Source organism: Narcine bancroftii, chromosome 1, assembly GCF_036971445.1.
Source record: "Narcine bancroftii isolate sNarBan1 chromosome 1, sNarBan1.hap1, whole genome shotgun sequence".
Classification (NCBI taxonomy): domain Eukaryota; kingdom Metazoa; phylum Chordata; class Chondrichthyes; order Torpediniformes; family Narcinidae; genus Narcine; species Narcine bancroftii.
The window spans coordinates 131,303,539-131,319,625 of NC_091469.1; the positions used below are offsets into that span (position 1 = coordinate 131,303,539).

The window sequence follows — 16,087 nt, forward strand, 5'->3', positions numbered from 1 at the left end:
TACACACACACACACACACACACACACAGACAGTAGAGAGAGTTTATTCAGTAGCAGTTCTGCCTTTTATAGTCAACTTGGCTGCGTCACCACCGGGGCATTGCTTGAGCGGGCCAACTGCCGATGGTTTACCTTGAATGTCTGGGGCCCCCTGTGATCCACTGGCGATGATTGGCTAGTTTCACCGCTCTATGGGTGGCCTATGGAAACGGGTGTTTCAGCCCACATGACACTTTGACGGTTGCTGCATTTGACAGCCATTTCCTGTGTTGGCCTGAGGAGTGGGCTACAGTCCACTACACAAACCCCTCCCCCCACAAAAAACGGGCGATCGGGGCACTATTTTTGGGAGGCTGACCCCTGCACTGTGGGATCGGGTGACTGATGGGCTGGTCAAAGTCCAAGTAGGCCAATTTCAACCAGTCAAATGTGAAAGTCTTTTCCCTGCCGCCAATGTCCAAAACATAGGTGGAGCTATTGTGTCTGAGGACACGATATGGCACCTCATAAGGCTGTTGTAGAGGTGGCCGGTGAGCTCTGTGCTGAACAAACACTTATTTATAGTCAGTAAAATTCTTTGGGATATAAGAGCAGGGTTAGCCGTGGGACCTAGGTTTAACGGGAGCCAGGGTGTCTTGGCGCTCATGTTGTCAGGACAACGTGGTCGCCGGGGCTCCCCTAAGTCCTCAGGGGCTGTCACGAATTTGCCCAGTGTAACTAAGGGTGCGCCGTAGCCTAACTCGGCAGAGGATGCCTTGAGGTTCTCCTTGGGTGTGGTGAGGATGCTTAACAGGACCCAAGGGAGTTCATTGGCCCAGTTAAGTCTGGTAAGCCACGCCATTAAGGCTGCCTTAAGGTGTCTGTGGAACGTCTCCACCAACTAGCCTGGGTGGCATTGTAAGCTGTGTAGAGGCTGTTAAGAGTGTGCAGAGTGACTTGGACAGGTTGGGTGAGTTGGCAAATGCATGGCAGATGCAATATAATGTGGATAAGTGTGTGGTTATCCACTTTGGAGGAAAGAATGGGAGGGCTGAGTACTATCTTAATGGTATCCAATTAGGAAAAGGGGAGATGCAAAGAGACCTGGGTGTCGCTGTGCATCAGTCATTAAAAGTGGGCAGGCAGGTGCAGCAAGCAGTTAAAAAAGGCAAATGGTATGTTGGCGTTCATATCAAGAGGATTTAAGTACAGGAGCAGAGAGGTATTGATGCAGTTGTATAGGGCCTTGGTGAGACCTCACCTGGAGTATTGTGTTCAGTTTTGGTCTCCTTATCTGAGGAAGGACATCATTGCCATGAAGAGAGTGGAGGAAAGGTTTACCAGATTGATGCCAGGGATGACAGGACTTGCATATGAAGAAAGGCTAGAACGACTGGGCTTGTACTCGCTGGAGTTTAGACGATTAAGAGAAGATTTAATAGAAATGTTCAAAATTCTTAAGGGATTTGACAGACTAGATGCAGGAAGATTTTCCCAATGTTGAGCTAGTCTAGAACCAAGGGTCACAGTTTAAGGATAAAGGGGAAGTCCTTTAGGACTGAGATGAGGAAGAATTTTTTCACTCAGAGTGTGCTGAATTTTTATGGAATTCTCTGCCACAGGAAGTGATTGAGGCCGGTTCCATAGCTATATTTAAGAGAGAGTTAGATTTAGTACTTGTGACTAGGGGGATCAGGAGGTATGGAGAGAGAGCTGGAACAGGGTACTGAGTGGATGATCAGCCATGATCATAATGAATGGCGCTGTAGGCCAAATGGCCTCCTCCTACACCTATTTTCTATGTTTTCTATGTGAGTGACACGGTGTGGTGGAGTTGGGTCTCCAGGGCATGGGCTAAGGCGGTCCACAGACTGGAAGTGAATTGGGCTCCCCTGTCCGATGTAAGGTGTTCGGGTACCCTGAAATACGCTGCCCAAGTTGAGTAAAGCCCACGCGCATGCTTCTGTGGAAGCCTCTGATAGTGGCATCGCCTCTGGTCATCAGGTTGACCATTGTGAGAAGATAACAGGTGCCTCTGGATACAATGTCAATGTACATGTGGCTGAAACGGTGACATTCTGGCTTGAATGTCTGTGGTGGAGCTTTGATATGAATCTGGATTTTGGATGACTGACACTAAGTTCAAGTCCTATCCTCTTTGTGGAGGCCATGCCAGACATAACTGTTCACCACCATTTTGACTGTAGTCCTGATGGCGGGGTGAGCAAAGTTGTGGACCAAGTCGAAAACCCGCCTCTTCCATGCAGCCGAAATGACAGGGTGAGGTTTACCCGTCGAGGTGTCGCAGAGCAGCATGCGATTACCAGGGGTGATCTGGATGTCCTCCAGTTGTAACCTGGTGAGTGCCGTCCGGTACGTCAGAATGTCAGGGTCTGCTTACTGTACATCATCCAGGGCTGTGTAGTCTATGCCAGGGGTAGGGTCGTGCACCACCAAGATAGCCGGACGGGATAGGTCGTCGGCCCCCACGTTGGATTTGCCGGCTATGTGTTCAATGTCTGTTGTAAATTCAGAAATGTAGGACAGGTGCCGCTGCTGCCTGGCTGACCACGGATCTTATACCTTACTGAAGGCAAAGGTAAGGGGTTTGAGGTCCGTGTAAATTTTGAACTTCCTGCCCTCCAGGAAGTAACGAAAGAACCGAATTGCCAGGTTTCAGGCTAACAGTTCTCTATCAAAGGCACTGTACTTGAGCTCTGGTGGCCTGAGGTGTTCACTGAAAAAGGCCAGCAGTTGCTATTGTCCGTTCACCACTTGCTCAAGTCCACCCCTGACCGCTGTGCTGGAGGCGTCAGTCATGAGGGCGGTCGGGGTGTCTGTCCGTGGGTGCAAAAGGAGGGTGGCATTGGGTATGGCGATTTTGGTGGCCTGGAAGGCCTTGGTCACCTCCTGGGTCCATTGTTTGTTTTTACTGAGGGGAAAGACCATACCTGCAAACTCTTGTAGTCCCTTTACCATCGATGTCATGGGAAAAGAACAAATAGCATCCACCTTAGTGCGTAACGGACTGGCTCCATGTTGGTTGATGCCCAGGAAGTCAATAGTCTCTTGGCCAAACTGGCACTTGGCCGGGTTGATGGTTAGGCCAAAATCGCTCAGCCTGGAGAATAATTGTTTGAAGTGGGCAGTGTGCTTGGTGCGGGTGTGGTTGGCACTTAAAATGTCATCGAAGTAGACGAGGGCAAAATGCAGATCCCGGACCACTGTATCCATCAACCTCTGGAAAGACTGAGCCACATTTTCTAACCTGAAGGGCATGCGGAGAAAACCAAACACTCCAAAGGGGGTTATAATGGCAGTTCTTGGGATGTCTTCAGGATGTACCAGGATCTGGTGATAGCCCCTGATAAGGTCCACCTTTGAGACTATCCATGCCCCTTTCAGGTTAGCAGTTAAGTCCTGGATATGGGGCATGGGTTATCTATCCCATATGGTGGCCTCATTGAGATGGCGGTAGTCTCCGCATGGCCTCCAACTACCCGCTGCCTTGGGGACCACGTGGAGAGGGGAGGTCCAAGGACTATCGGAGCACTGCACAATGCCAAGTTCCTCCATCTTTTTGAACTGATTCCTGGCTAGGTTGAGTTTCGTGGGGGGGGCGGATGCTGCACCCTGGCATGGAAAGAAGGGTGCTCTGCAATGATATGGTGCCTCACCCCCACCTCATGTTTGGATTCTGCCAAAGGAAGTGAGACGTGATGATGGAGGGGAATTCTGCTAGGACCCGAACGAATTAGTTGTTGGCAGTACTCACTGAGTTCAGGTGGGGGCTGGTGATTTCAGTGCCCTTGAGTGAGAGTGACCAAAATGTCCGGGTGTGCACCAGCCGGCGCCCTTTGATATCCACCAGGAGTGAGTTGGCCCACAGGAAATCTGCACCCAACAATGATTGTTGCATGGCCACCACCATAAATTTCTAAGTGAATTGTCTGTTCCCGAAATGTAGGGGAATGGTGCAGGTGCCGAATGTTCGGATATTGGAGCCATTTGCCGATCGGAGGTTTTGGCCCATTTTGCTGCAGCGGGCTTCCAGGCTGGTAGGGGGAATGGTGCTGTATTGTGCCCCAGTGTCCACCAAGAAACGTCGGCCCAACAGTGAACCTTGAATATGTAACAGGCTATGCATTTGGCAGGTCGTTGCAGTGAATCTCCTGTGCAGCCACAGCCACATTGCCTTCCTTGCTACTTGCCTCCGCCACCATCTTGTGCCTCATGGCTACCAGCTCCAGACCTCCCAGTTTGGCCCCCATAATGATCTAAAGTACCTGCACAGCATTGACTGCTGCCCTTTTAGCTTCTCTCACACATCGATGCATGGATATCAGCAGAAACTCGCTCTTTCACTGCCACAACTGTAGAAATGGAAGTAAATGATTTAAGAGAAAAATTGGAAGAAAGTGACATAAAATTTAAAGAGACACAAGAGTTGTTATCTCAGAAAATTGATATGTTGGAAAACTGCAGTAGGTGAAACAAAATAAAAATAGTGGGCCTGAAGGAGGATGAAGAAGGCTCATACATGAAGGAATTTATAAAAGGATGGATCCTGAAGGTCTTGGGAATGACAGATTTGTATGAAGAAATAGAAATAGAAAGGGCACACAGAGCATTAGCAACGAAACCGCAGTCACATCAAAAACAGAGATCCATCTTAGTAAAATTTTTAAGATATATGACAAGAGAGAATATAGTGGAGCGGGCAAGGAATAAAGTTAGAGAAAATAATAAGCCATTAGAATATCAGGGATAAAAAATATTTTTTTACCCAGACATAAGTTTTGAACTCTTAAAGAAGAGGAAGGAATTTAATGCGGCGAAAACGATTTTATGGAAAAAAGGTTATAAATTCATGTTAAGACATCCAGCTGTACTTAAAATATTTATACCCGGGGAGCAAAACAGACTGTTCTCGGATCTGAAGAAAGCACAAGAATTTGCAGAACGTTTGCAGGACAGGAGATGAAGAGGAGTGACAAGAAAGAAGAACGGTGATAAAATATACAAAAATATGTAATAATATGAAGTAAAAATAATGTATTATAAAGATCTAAAGATGGAAAAGAGAAGGGAAAGGAAGGAAGGAAGAAGGGGAAAAAAGAGAGAGCTTTGTTATATGTATAGAAAAACAGTGTTTTCTGGTGGGGGGCTGGGGAGGAGAGAATAACCATCACTGTGAAATCAGTTGACGCTTGCGAGTAAGATCGCAAACCAAATGAAAAGGGGAGTTGTGGTTGCCTGGCAAGGAATAAGGGGCAACCCAAGAAGGGGGGGGGGGGGTTCATTTGCGGTTAAGGTGTTATTGGTTGTAGGAATTGTTGGAGTATTTTATGTTTTAAGTGTGTTGTCGTACATTGAGGTGAAAAAGGGAAATTTAAAAGACAGTAATGGGGAAAAATAGGGATGGAGTTGGTGAAGAGGTGGAAAAGAGGTGTAAACAAGATATAAGATGGCCACGTTGAACTATATGACTATAGACGTTAATGGAATACATAACCAAATTAAAAGGAAGACGCTACTAAATTTACTGAAAAAAGAAAAAAATAGATAGAGCATTTGTGCAGGAAACGCATCTAACCGAGGTGGAATATAACAAATTAAAGAGAGACTGGGTGTAGGACACGTAGCGCCAGCATCATACAATTCAAAAGCTAGAGGTGTAGCTATATTAATTAATAAAAATGTAACAATCAAAATAGAGGAGGAAATAATAGATCCAGCGGGAAGTATGTAATGATAAAGTGTCAGATATACTCAGAATTTTGGAATTTGCTCAATATATATGCACCTAACGAGGAGGATCGAAAGTTTATGCAAGGTTTTTTTTTGAAGATTGTAGATATGCAAGGAAATATATTGATAGGAGTGGATTTTAACCTTAATTTGGATCCAATGTTGCATAAAACTGGACAAAACACAAGCAAAAAGAATAAAGTGGCCAAATTTATGGTTAAATCAATGCAGGAAATGAAACTTATGGATATATGGAGGAGACAGCACCCAAGAGAGAAGGAATATTCATATTACTTGAGTAGGCATAAAACATACTCAAGGATCGATATGTTTTTGTTGTTGACCAATATTCAAGGGAGAGTCAGGAAAACTGAGTATAAAGCTAGACTACTTTCAGATCATTCACCCTTGCTATTAGCAATAGAACTGGAGGACATCCCACCAAGAACATATAGATGGAAGTTAAACCCCATGTTACTTAAAAGACAGAAATTTAGAGAGTTTATTGAATGCCAAATTAAAACATATTTTGAAATAAACACAGTATCAGTTAAAGATAAATGTATACTATGGGACGCAATGAAAGCCTTCATTAAAGGGCAGATAATAAGTTATGTAACTAAGATGAAAAAGGACTACAATCGGGAAATAGAGCAACTGGAAAGGGAGATAGTAAGTACAAAGGAACTAGTGAAAAGGGATGATAGCAAGTACAGAAAAGGAACTAGTGAAAATGGATGATAGCAAGTACAGAAAAGGAACTAGTGAAAAGGGATGATAGCAAGTACAGAAAAGGAACTAGTGAAAAGGGATGATAGCAAGTACAGAAAAGGAACTAGTGAAAATGGATGATAGCAAGTACAGAAAAGGAACTAGTGAAAAGGGATGATAGCAAGTACAGAAAAGGAACTAGTGAAAAGGGATGATAGCAAGTACAGAAAAGGAACTAGTGAAAAGGGATGATAGCAAGTACAGAAAAGGAACTAGTGAAAAGGGACGATATAAAGAAGAGAGAATTGGCGGACAAAAAAAATAAAATATGAAACATTACAAACGTACAAGGTGGATAAAAACAAAAAGAAAACAAAGCAAAAGTATTACGAATTGGGAGAAAAAACACATAAAATATTAGCCTGGCAACTTAAAACAGAACAAGCTAAAAGAACTGTATTGGCATCAAGGGAAAAGGACAAACAAATCACATATTACCTGACAGAGATTAATGGGAACTTTAAGGAATTTTATGAACAATTATACCAAACTGAGAACGAGGGGAAAATTGATAAAATACAAGAGTTTTTAGCTAAAATTGAACTGTCAAAATTGCAAGAAGAGGATCAAAGCAAACTGATAAAACCATTTGAAATAGAGGAAGTACAGGATATATTAAAAAAGCTGCCAAACAATAAAACACCAGGAGAGGATGGATTTACAATATAATTTTATAAAACGTTTAAAGAGTTATTAATTCCTCCTCTCCAGGAAGTAATGAATCAGGTAGAAGAAACACAAAACTTACCAGACTCATGTAAGATAGCAATAATTACAGTAATACCAAAGACGGGGAAGGATCCATTAACACCAGCATCATATAGACCAGTATCTCTACTTAACTCAGATTATAAGATAATAGCAAAATTATTAGCAAACATATTGGCCGACTGTGTACCAAAAATAGTAAAACAAGATCAAACTGGATTTGTCAAGAAAAGACGAACGGCGGACAATGTCTGTAAATTTATTCATTTAATTCACGCACTCAAGGGACTAAAAAAACCAATGGTGGCAGTTGCCTTCAATGCAGAAAAATCCTTTGACAGGGTAGAGTGGAACTACTTATTTAAAGTATTACAGAAGTTCAATCTGCCAGAAAAAAATATATTAACTGGATTAGAGCATTATATAATGGACCATTGGCAAAGGTAAAAGTAAATAGATATGTATCAAACCAGTTCAAATTAAGTAGATCAAGTAGGCAGGGATCTCCTTTATCCACTTCATTGTTTGCCTTAGCAATAGAACCTTTGGCAGAGCTGATAAGAAAAGAAAAGGGATAAAAATAAGGGAGGAGTATAAAATCAGTTTATTTGCAGATGACATCATAGTATATTTAACAGAACTAGAGAAATCAATAAAAGAACTATATAAGAAATTGAAGGAATATGGAGAAATATTGGGATCAACCCAAATAAAAGTGAAGTGATGCCAATGAGTAATGTGGATTATACAGAACTTAAAAAAGAATCTCCATTTAAATGGCAAACACAAGCAATCTGATACCTAGGGATCAGGATAGACAATAACTTAAACCACTTGTACAAACTAAATTATCAGCCATTAATAAAGAAATTACAGGAAGACTTGGATCATTGGAAAGAATTACTGCTAACATTGATAGGGAGGGTGAACTGCATTAAAATGAATGTATTCCCATGGATACAATACTTATTTCAATTGTTACCAATTCCCTTAACAGAGAAATTCTTTGTTGAACTAAGGAGAATAATAAGGAAATTCTTGTGGAAAGGGGGGAACCAAGGGTAGTGCTAGATAAATTAACAGAGAGGTATAACCAAGGTGGTTTGCAGTTACCAAACTTCAGAGATTATTATCGAGCTGTACAATGAAGGTACTTATCATATTTTTACCAGACGAGAGAAAAACCAGATTGGACTAAGATCGAATTAGATAAAATAGGAGAGAAGGTACCGGAACATATACTTTATAAGAATGAAAAGCTGATATGCAATATAACAGCTTACCAGTATTGCATCATTTACTTAATATATGGAAGAAGATACACGTAGAAAGGAAAAAATAAATTACCAAATACCAAAAATGCTATTGACGCAAAATCCACCAATCCCTTTTATAATAGATAACCTTTTCTTTAGAGAATGGGAGAGAAAAAGAATCAAGAGAATAGAAAATTGTTTTTTTGGGAAATAATTTATTAACATTTGAACAGTTAAAGGACAAATATGGAATAACTCACAGTACAATGTTTGCATATCATCAACTGAAAGCTTATTTAAAGGATAAATTGGGAAACAGATTGAGATTACCTGAAGGAAGCAGCTTTGAATATGTGATTACAGACACAATGATAATTAAAAGATTTGTAACAAATATCTACATTAAGCTGCAAGGTAAGAAAAATGATGAAATAAGCTATAAACCCAAACAAAAGTGGGGAAAGGATTTAATTATAAAGATAAAGTATGAAACATGGAAAAAGTTATGTTCTGTAACTATGAAGAATACAATAAACACAAGGTTACGCATGATACAGTATAATTGGTTACACAGGGTATATATCACCCCTCAAAAATTAAAAGAATGGGATCCAACAATATCAGATAGGTGTTTTTGCTGTAAAAATTAAATGGGAACAGCAATACATGCAATTTGGGCATTTACAAAAGTGAATACATTTTGGGAAGAACTAAATTAGATATTAAATAAAATCACAAAAAAAAACATAGCTAAAAATCCAGAATTTTTTCTTTTAAGCAACATGAGAAGTAAAGAATTAGGTCTCAAATTGGATTCATTATGATAGCCTGAGCAGTAGCAAAAAAATGTATAATGTCAACTTGGAAAATAGAAGAGAGCAAGAGAATACAGCAATGGTTCATGGAAATGAATAAGTGTATTCCATTGGAAAAAATAACATATAATTTAAAAAATAAAGTCATATTGTTTGAACAAATTTGGGAACCCTACATGGAACATAACAGAGAGAGATTGCCTCAGACCTCCATCCCCTAAAATGAGAAGAAGATAAAAACAATTAGACTTAGTGTGTAAAAGTAGATGACACATTTTTCTTGTTTGTTTTTCCTTTGTGTGAAGACGTTGTTTTATGGTTTTATTGTATTGTATATGTTGAATATTTATTGGTTTTAGAGGGGGGTGGGAAGGGGGGAGAAAAGGGGGAAACGTCTTTACATATTTTGGTTGATATTGTTCGTAGTGTGATAAATAAAAAAATATTTTAAAAAAAATCACAGTATCTGCATGCACAAAAACACTACACGATACATAAAATCATATAAATAATCAAAGTGAATATAGATAAATATTTGGGATGATTTTCACAGTTACAGGATACTGTTCATCAGTCTCGTAGCTTGTGGGAAGAAGCTATTCCCCAGCTGGCAGGCCTGATTTTGATGCTACTGTGCCGCCTTTATGGTAGTGGGTTGAAGGTACTGTGCACTGGATGGAAAAGGTCGACTGTAGCAATGTGCTACACACAGCATTCAAGCAATAATGAAAGACATGTTTGGAGTAGTACTCAAGAATGCTTTAATTAGGAGGGAGGGGGGAGGGAGAAAAAGTCACTGTAAATGTGTGGAAAAGAAAAAGTGTATATCATGGCTATTGTGATTTATGGTGTGAAAAATAAAAAATTTAAAAAAAAAAAAAAAAAAAAGAATGCTTTAATCAGGCCTCCAGCCCAAGCTTATACATTTTTCAGTTTCTGCTGCCCTCAGCGGAAATGACGTCATCAGTCCATACAAAGGACGTATCCCACGTGTGGGCTTTCTCCCCTCATTGAAGAAGGTCCCGCACCGTCTTGGGAGCTGACCTCCCTGCCAATGTGCGACCGTCATTTTGGGAGCCGGTTTGTTCGCATAGTGAATGGGCCGCCACACTACTATAAATCCTTGAGCCCTATTGAGTCACCAGTCCCAGTACATTTCATCCATAAAGAAAAAGGAGATCTCAGTGATCATAAGACATAGGAGCAGAAATAAGCTATTCAATACTCCAAGTGAGGTCTCACCAATGCCTTATAAAACCTTTTGGCTGTATAATAATCCTCTGTACAGACTTACAATCTGATGGTTTGCAGCTACCGTACCACACAATGATGTCGCCAGACAGGACACTCTCAGCTGTGCTCCTGTAAAATGTTGTCAAGATGGGGGCCTGTAGCCTTGCCCTCCTCAGCCTCCTTAGGAAGTATAGGCACTGCTGTGCCTTCCTGACTAATGAAGACATGTTGTGAGTCTAGGATAGGTAATCCCTTGTATGCACTTTCTACGATGGAACCTTTGGATCTGTAGTGGAGAATGGTCGATCTTCATCCTGCTGAAGTCCACAATCATCTTTGTTTTAACTACTGTGGCATCAACCACAAATTCTGCTGGAAATTAATCTGGCCGTGCAGTCATCAATCAAAAGCCTGAACAATAGTGGGGTGACCGAACGGTCCTGAGACACGTCAGTACTGTGTGATAATTTTTTTGTGATGGAGCACTTACCATAAGGAGGGGAGTGAACCTTAACCTAATTTGTTCAATAGGCAACTGTTGGGATTCAATTAGTGACCTGCTTTACATGCATACTTGACTTCAATGGAAAGAAAAAATGCATAAATGCCATTATTAGTGACAGATCCAATATATAAAATTTCCACTTAGTACATGGGTCAGCCACATGTACTGCTCCCTGAGGTAAGAGTTTGGAGGTTTTATTGGCACTCCTATTGGCTTCTCAGTATAGAGGCTGTCGCAGGATTTGAAATAAGAGTAAAGCATGGAAGTCTGCAGACACCATGATTAAAGTAAAAACAGAATGGTGGGGAACTCAGCAGGTCAAACAGTGTACTTTAGGTAGCAAAGATAACGATACATAACCAACATTTTGGGCTTGAGCCCTTCATCAAGGAATGAACCCATTCATATATAACATAACATTGGTTATGTATCGTTATCTTTGCTACGTAAAGTACACTGTTTGACCAGCTGAGTTTCTTCAGAATTGTGCTTTTACTTTGGACTAATAATGTAGTTTCCTGAACACTCGTTCAGAAACTTAATCGCGATACCCCAGTTGCAGTTAAGAGGCTCACAGTTTAACATGGCCATGGAATCACACAGGACAGAAACAAACCCTTCAGGTTCTGATGAACTACCTAAAGGAAACTGTTAGGTTCTGATTCTCTAGAATGCAGTTGGAAATTTTGGAGGAAGTCCACATGGGCCATTTATTGATTCTGGACTGTTCATTAGTGTTCACTCCAGGAATGTCAAGGACCCTGAGCAAAGCAGAGCAAGAGAGAAAAGCTTCTCTTGATATTGAAAAATGGCTGAAGGACAAATTCAGGGAAGGTTATAACCTCATGAAAGAAGAGTTTGAAAAGTATGACACAGAAAGGACTGGCAAGGTAAGAAGTATCTAATGACTTTGTTCCATGGCTTTATTGCAATATTGCAGCATTTTATTCAAATTGTAGATAATATTCATGACACTGAAGAAGAATCCTTTTCATTCATGGAAAGATTTGATACATATCCTTAGATTATGGGAACACAGTAAGGTAAAGCAAGTTGCAATGAAGTACATCTTTAAAATTTTCCTTCATAGGTTCGCAAAGGTGCTAAGACAGCATTGACTGCCTGTCTTTCATTGACTAGCCAGAATTAAGTGCCATTCATATGGAAGGTGAATTAATTGCATTAAAATTGGTGTTTTCTCTGTCCTTTGAATGAAAAGATTCATCAGAGCATTTTCACGAATATATTTTACGAAATTACTCTTTAACAAAGCACAAAGAGTTGAGGAATAGAGAAACATTGAATAGGTTCGAACTTTATTCCCTTGAGTGTCGGAGAATGAGGGGAGATTCGATAGAGGTATACAAAATAATGAGGGGTATAGATAGGTTAAATGCAAGCAGGAGTTTTACATGGAGAATGAGTGAAACAAGAACTAGAGATCATGGATTAAGGGGAATGTTAGGTGGAACGTATCTAAGCAAAGACCTGGACCCACTTCAATTTGTCTCCTGTCACAATCATTCCAGAGTAGATGCAATCTCACTGCTTCTCCATTCAGCCCTGGGTCACCTGGACAACAGCAATACCAACATCAGGCTGCTTTTCATTGACTATAACTTAGCTCAGTACTGGTTAGCAAGCTTCAAAGCCCGGGCCTCTGTACCTCTCTTTGCAACTGGATCCTTGACTTCCTCATCAGATGTCCACAGGCAGTGTGAATAAATAACAGCATCTCTTGCTCGCAATGATCAACACAGACACACCTCAAGCAAGCATGCTTAGCCCACTCTCTCTATACCCATGACTTTTTGGCTAGACACAATTCCAATGTCATTTACTAATTTGCCGATGACATCACTGTTGCTAGCCGAATCACAAACAGCAATGAGAGTGAGACAGATCAGGTGGTTGAGTGGTGTCACAAAAATAAGCTTGCACTCAATGTCAGTAAAACTAAGGAGTGATTGTGGACTTCAGGAAGAGGAACCCAGGGAAACTCAAACCAGTCTTCATTGAGGGGTCAGCAATGGAGAGGGGAAGAAACCTCAGATTCCTGAAAGTCGGCATCTCTAAAGACCCATCCTGAGGCAGTCATGCCGATGGAATCATGAAGAAGGCACGTCAGCAGCTTTGTTTTGTTGGTTTTAGGAGATTTGGTATGTCACCAAAGATTCTGGCAAATTTCAACAGGTGTACCGTAGAGAGCATTCTGACTGGTTGATTCCCTGTTTGGTATAGAGGTGTCAATGCACAGGACAGGAAATGGCTACAGAGGGTTGTAAACTCAGCCAGAGCCATCATGGGCATTAGTCTTCATTCCAATAAGGGCATCTTTAAAAGGCGGTGCTTCAAAAAAGTACAATCTATCATCAAGGACATTCTTCACTCAGGCCATGCCCTCTCATTGCTAGCATCAAGGAGGAGGGACAGGATCCTGAAGACCTCAAATGCAAAACACACAGACACACAACCAGACAAAACACATACAGACAGACAATATATAATGTAGGTAAGTATTCATATGCACAAATAGATAAATGTTGTTTCGTCACAGGCGGTTAGCGTGAACAGTTCTTTGGATATTCAAAGGACCCATTTCTCTGTTGTAATCTCCTATGCTTCTATGATAGCAGCTCCATCATCTGGTCATGATACTGTCTCGCCTGCTCCAATTCCTATTTCTTTGGTCTATTTACTGGCAAAATATTACCTCACAGTAAAATTTCAGTCCTTCATCCAGAACAATATTGCCACTGAGTTGTGTCAATTCAGCCATGAATATGTCCTCTTCTAATATGACACTTAGAACTCTCAGCAAGTCAGGCAAAGTCTGTGGAGAGAGAAGTGAAATAAACATTTCAGACTGGTACAGACTTTTTTATACTTCTCAATAAAAATTCCCTTTTGAATTTCCTGACTGAGGGGAATTGATGGATATATAAGAGGCATTTAGTCATAGCACCACTGGGAAATAAGGACAAATGAAATGGGATAGATGGATGTTGTGATAAATGCTGGCATGGACTCAGTAGGATGAACATCTTCCTTCTTAGCATTGATACTTCTGAGATCAAACAATGAGAAGCTGGAGGGACTCGAGGGTCAGGCAACATCTATGTATAGAATGCTTTGATTTGAGACCCTTTATTGACCTGAAATGTTGACTGACCATTTCTACCCATGGATGCTACCTGATCTGACCACTCCAGTTTCTCATTGCTTGTTCAGGATTCGAGCATATTGCAGCTTTTGAGTTTCTCTGCACTTTCAATGCCATTCACTCTGCAGACCATGCCCCTCTGCTCTATCAAAATATAAATAACATAACTTGTGTAAGAACTTTCAATAAAATGACGGCAATTGAAGCAAAACTGACAAGATCATTCCATTCGGAATTCCTTGCACTGTTAGCTACCTTTCAGTAAGTAATTCTTTCCTTTTTTCCATTGAAAACAAATTTAACCCTTTTTGCCACGGTAATAGAAAATTTCTATTGTATTCTATTGATCAAGAAGCTTTGCTCCATGTTTGCTACTGTGTGGCACAAGGCATAAAGGGAATAGGTTTCGAGGATAAAAGACAAAACTTCGTACAGTGAAACCCTCTTATCTGGAATTCAAGCAACTGGCAACCTCAAGCAATTGGCAAAAAAAAAAATTGTGGTAGAAATTATGGAAGTTTAAAATTGGTATGGCTCACCATTAGTTCTCCATTCATATAACATGTAGTCTCAAGCAACCAGAAAACTCACTATCTGGCATCTACCAATCCCTGTAGGTGCCATACCAGGGGTTTTACTGTACCTGGATACCATCCAGTGGGTGCAAATCAATATCTCAAAAGAAAAGAGGTGATATATTGTTATCTCTATCTCTATTTTACCAATTCCACAATATTTTCAACGCAACAACATTCAGCTGGAATTTTTTTTCTCCAGCCAGTCTGCTCTCATTAATGGGCGAGGTAACACTATACTGAAACGGGTTACCATTGTACCAAGTCGGTACAATGACGCTCTATTACTTCATCACCATTGTCAAAACCATAGAGTATTAACAATTTTATATACAATTTCTTTCAGACATGAATGCTATAAATTAACAAGTTTTTAAAAAAATATGCATTACCAGGTATTACACAGAGACTTCCTGTCTGTCCTGGCAACCTTCGGACTGCACTTAAAAACTGAATATTTAAATCTTTTCCTGGCACGATGTAATCTTGAAAACACCAAGGCTGGGATCAAATACATTGACTTTCTCAGAAACTTCCAAGACCGAAGTGAGAAGGGGATGCTCCATAAAATTCTCAACAACCCAAAGCACAAGTTGGTGAATTCTTATTTCTGTCACTGTGCTGTATTACATCCATGTTCAGATAATATCCCCACTCATGTCAACCTAGGAGACTAACTTCAAATGAATGCGACTATTGTCCTAGAGGCTGATTTAAAAAAAAAATTTATACATACAGCACGGTAACAGGCCATTTTGGCCCACAAGTCCATGCTGCCCAATTTACACCCAATTAACCTACAACCGTCGGTATGTTTTGAAAGGTGGGAGGAAACCAGATCCCTCGGGGAAACCCATGCAGACACGCGGGTATCATACAAACTCCTTATAGACAGCACGGGATTTGAACTCTGGTCCTGATCGCTGGCGCTATAAAGGCGTTGTGCTAATCGCTATGCCAACTGTTCTGCCCTGAAAGTCTTGAATGCATGTGATATCATGTAGTTACACAATTTCAGTGTAAGCCAAGGCTTACAAACACTCTTTCCTTTATTTTAGAGGAGGAGATGCAGGAACCATATACTGAAATTTGCTACATGGACAACCATTGGCGATGTGAATGCCACCTTATTTTACATTTTGTCGGTGCATCCAGCCATCCCGTCTGCTCAAGTTTCTATCTTGAGGGTTTGCTTATCACATGCTCAGTAATTTCCAGAGTTGTTTACAAATCGTAGTTTCCTTATAAATTATTGTTGTTGCCTTATGGATGGAAAACCAATCCATAGGTAATAGATTTTTGTGGTGGAGCTAGTATGGGGGTGGAGTGCC

At 40.8% G+C, this 16,087-nt stretch overlaps 1 protein-coding gene across 1 annotated transcript in view; it reads left to right on the plus strand.

Moving 5' to 3' along the window:
- LOC138744298 (EF-hand calcium-binding domain-containing protein 6) overlaps positions 1-16,087 on the plus strand; it is a 93,482-nt gene that overhangs the window by 33,566 nt on the left and 43,829 nt on the right. The window contains exons 8-9 of the mRNA XM_069900238.1: positions 11,754-11,908; positions 15,152-15,348. Of these exons, the coding sequence (XP_069756339.1) occupies positions 11,754-11,908; positions 15,152-15,348 (352 nt within the window). The remainder of the gene's footprint in view (positions 1-11,753; positions 11,909-15,151; positions 15,349-16,087) is intronic.